This window comes from Manduca sexta, chromosome 10 (assembly GCF_014839805.1).
Source record: "Manduca sexta isolate Smith_Timp_Sample1 chromosome 10, JHU_Msex_v1.0, whole genome shotgun sequence".
NCBI lineage: Eukaryota > Metazoa > Arthropoda > Insecta > Lepidoptera > Sphingidae > Manduca > Manduca sexta.
Genome location: NC_051124.1, coordinates 7,779,587 through 7,783,280, shown reverse-complemented (window position 1 = coordinate 7,783,280; position 3,694 = coordinate 7,779,587). Strand labels below are relative to the sequence as shown.

The 3,694-nt window shown below is 36.8% G+C and overlaps 1 protein-coding gene across 1 annotated transcript; it reads right to left on the bottom strand.

Moving 5' to 3' along the window:
• Positions 1-1,378: 1,378 nt before the first annotated feature.
• LOC115442694 lies at positions 1,379-3,488 on the bottom strand. The gene is made up of 3 exons (XM_030167827.1): positions 3,378-3,488; positions 2,798-3,013; positions 1,379-1,737 (listed from the first exon to the last, which is right to left on the bottom strand). The coding sequence occupies exons 1-3, from the start codon at positions 3,427-3,429 to the stop codon at positions 1,550-1,552; spliced, it is 456 nt and encodes a 151-aa protein (XP_030023687.1). The 5' UTR covers positions 3,430-3,488; the 3' UTR covers positions 1,379-1,549.
• Between the last annotated feature and the right edge of the window lie 206 nt (positions 3,489-3,694).

Here is a 3,694-nt window from a genome sequence, read left to right as displayed (position 1 = left end):
TTGAACCGGTAGTTCCTGAGATTAGCGCGTTCAAACAAACAAACTCTTCAGCTTTATATAATAGTATATAGATATAAATACATGTCATGTTACATCTTATAGGGTATGTATTCTTCTTCAGAAATCCCTATTTTTATATCATCATGATCATCATCATCAGCCGCAGGATGTCCACTGCTGGTCATGGGCCTCCCCCAAAGATTTCCAGATCGCCCTATTCGCGGAAGCGGCCCGCATCCATCGATCTCCTTCTCCTTTTTTATATACTACGTGTTATTTAACGTGCCCTAACCCTACCCTTATTGGGTCAGCATTTTATACCAATTGTCAGCCCGATATCCAATAGCCCAGTTATTTACAATAGGTATAAGAAAACTCCCTTAAGGTTGTCCAGTGTAGGAATGGAACAAGAGCCTAATTAGACCTAGATAAAGTCTATTAACTTTATTTAACTAACAAATATAATAATAATAATAATATCAGACCTGTATTATATACTTGCCCACTGCTGAGCATGGGCCTCCTCTACTACTAAGAGGGATTAGGCCTTAGTCCACTATGCTGGCCTAGTGCGGATTGGTAGACTTCACACACCTTCAAAATTCCTATAGAGAACTTTTCAGATGTGCAGGTTTCCTCACGATGTTTTTCTTCGCCGTTAACACGAACGATAAATTCACAAAGAATACACACACATGATTTTAGAAAAGTCAGAGGTGTGTGCCCTTGGGATTTAAACCTGCGGACATTCATCTTGGCAGTCCGTTCCACACCCAACTAGGCTATCGCCGCTTACAAGTATTGTATCTAACTAATTATATTGTTTGTTAGAAGTAAATCGAAAGCCTTTGAACAATGTGCTACAGGCATTGACATATATTCTATAGATACGAACGTCCATGTAAACTATTTGTTCGAAATCTGAACTAAAATGGTAACTAAAACGTCACTGTTATTAATTTGAACAACAAATAATTTTACTTATTTGACTAATATTTTTTGTTCACATCCAGGTTTTACTCTTAGATTCGAGTTCTTATATTATGAGCGCCATTCCATACACAACCACAAGCTGGCAATATTGACACTATAATAAAGCAGTGGTATTGATTGTAATTCAATTCAGTTGAACACAGTGAATGTTCGGAACGCCAAATCTAGTACGTAGAACAAATATATTGATGGCTACAGGCTTTTCACCCCAAAAAGTAGGATTACAGTGGGAATTTAATTCCGGAATACTTAGGTCCTTCATGCCACCAAAGCTGCGAGTAACAAATGTTTAAATATAAAGATAACACTATTCAGTAACACGCATTTAATATTTAAACAACAAAAGCATTTATTGTTTATACAATAAAATCATGTTCGGGCTAAGTTTTCAATTATCAAAAAAAAATTATTCGTAATATAAAGTACAAGGGAAACGAATTAAAAATGACAGTATGTATTAAGTTGTCAATTTGTCTCACTTTGTGTTCAGTCAGTTTATATTCATTTATTTGTTGGATAAATTTTATCTGACCGATTGATAAATTAGCCCTTAATATTAAATTGCAAGTGACAAGGACACCATAACAATGGTGGTTAATATTGGTAGCTGCTTGGTAAAAGCCCCGTTACACTTGTCCGTCCTACACGCCTTCACAGACTTCAATTCGTTTGGGACTTTTACGCAGTAACCCAAAGCTGCCTTCATGCATCCTCTTTCCACAAGATCCGTCCCGTTAAGATCGCCTGAAAATAACACGTATACATAAAAAAATACTCCACTCATATATACACATTACCGATAGCTGCTGTAGGTGTGATTTTATTTTTTATCCTAACAGCAATTAAACATATTTTGTTTTTTTTATTGCTTTGAATGATGAGACGAGTTTGCCGTTCGCCTGATGGTAAGCGATACGACCGCCTATAAACAGTAGAAACAACACCTTGAATTAAAAAGTATTGTTTGGTATTCCACTGCGCTCGCCATCCTGACACATGAGAAGTTAAGTCTTATTATGTCAGGTAGTTACACTTGCTACAATGTCTTTCAAACCGGAATACAACAGTGACTACATACTGTTGCTTGACGGCAATGGCTTGCTCCATGGTTGTTATTCGTAATGAGGATAGAATGATGCTTGACGGTAATATTTTCAACTGTTTTTTTTATTAAAATATTTATAGATAATTAGAATGACTGATGAAGGCGATACGACACACAAAAAGGACCGGCAGCGACTGGATGCATATAGCAGTAGACCGGGCTCTGTGGCGTACCTTGGGAGAGGCCTATGTCCAGCAGTGGACTACAACAGGCTGATTAAAATTTTTCGCTCAAATAAAACAAGTATACAAAGTAAAAATGGTTTTGAAAAGTCATCTAAGTTTTGGAGATAAATATTATATAGGCGAAGCTGCTTGCCTGATGCTCTGTGACGTGATTGCCTTTAAACAGTGACTATACCACTTAAACTTTGAATTACGCACTGTACAACTATGTTCAACATGAATCCCTTCTAGGTGAATTTCGGACATGGCAGCCAATCTCAAAAGAGATCAGTATGCAGTGCATATATAGTGCACAAGTATGTACGCAATCCACATGTGCTCTCTGTTCCTTCACTGTCAGTCCTGGGAGACGGCAATTCGACATGACCGGAGAGAGATCAGGCGCAGACCCAACGACTTTACGTGCTTAAAACATCGCCATAAAACATATATAATATTATATTATAATACCATACGAGTATACCAGGAAAGAAAATTTACACGGGCAATCATAACATGAAAGTTCTACACTTACCTATTACTTCGTAGCAAAAATATTTTTCAGCAGCTCTCATGTCTTCAGAATCATAAATCAATTTGTTTCCTGTACTGTTGCTAGTGGTCGAAGAACTGTTGGAAGTTGTAGCGTTAGCAGGCGCTGTTGTCGTCGTAGAAACATTACCACATTGTACGAGTTGTGTACTCGATAGAGTAGTACAATTCGTGCACTGATAGCACTGGAGACAGTTCACTGCAAAGTAAATAAAAATGGGTTTAAACCATGTCCCGTAGTTTAATGTTTGTAGTAATTACTTTATCATAGGCCAAAGTCAGCTTTTATTTTTGCCGTATTATTCAATTAGTTATTTAAATCTAAAATTTGATCACGACTCAGCAGCAGCAGCATACAATTATGCCATTAACTATTTTTAGGGCGATATTGATTTTTGAAAACCGGAAACGATAATTTCATACAAAAATAATATCAAATTTACAGTTAGTAGTCGCAGCGTCTGTGGAGCAATCAAATATCGAGACAGCAAAGGCCAATGACTTACATTATTGACATGATAATAAACTTATTTAAACACTAATTAATTCTGAAGGTGACGTACCAGTGACGATTACTTGCACGAAGACGAACACAAGCAACACCGTTTTATCCATTTCGCACGTTGAGTCAACGCAAGCATAATGGTTATCGGTAAACAGGGTTTGTTTTTATATAAAGTGATATTGATATACATGATGTCCACATCCTTACTTCCTACGTATTATAAAACATCCTTGTTCATTAGAGGTAGTGCGTTTTATTGAAGACCATTAGAGGTCCTCATTAGAGGTAGTATGTTTTATTGAAGACCATTAGAGGTCCTCATTAGAGGTAGTATGTTTTATTGTACGTGTTTTCTTTCGCGTAAAGTCTTATATT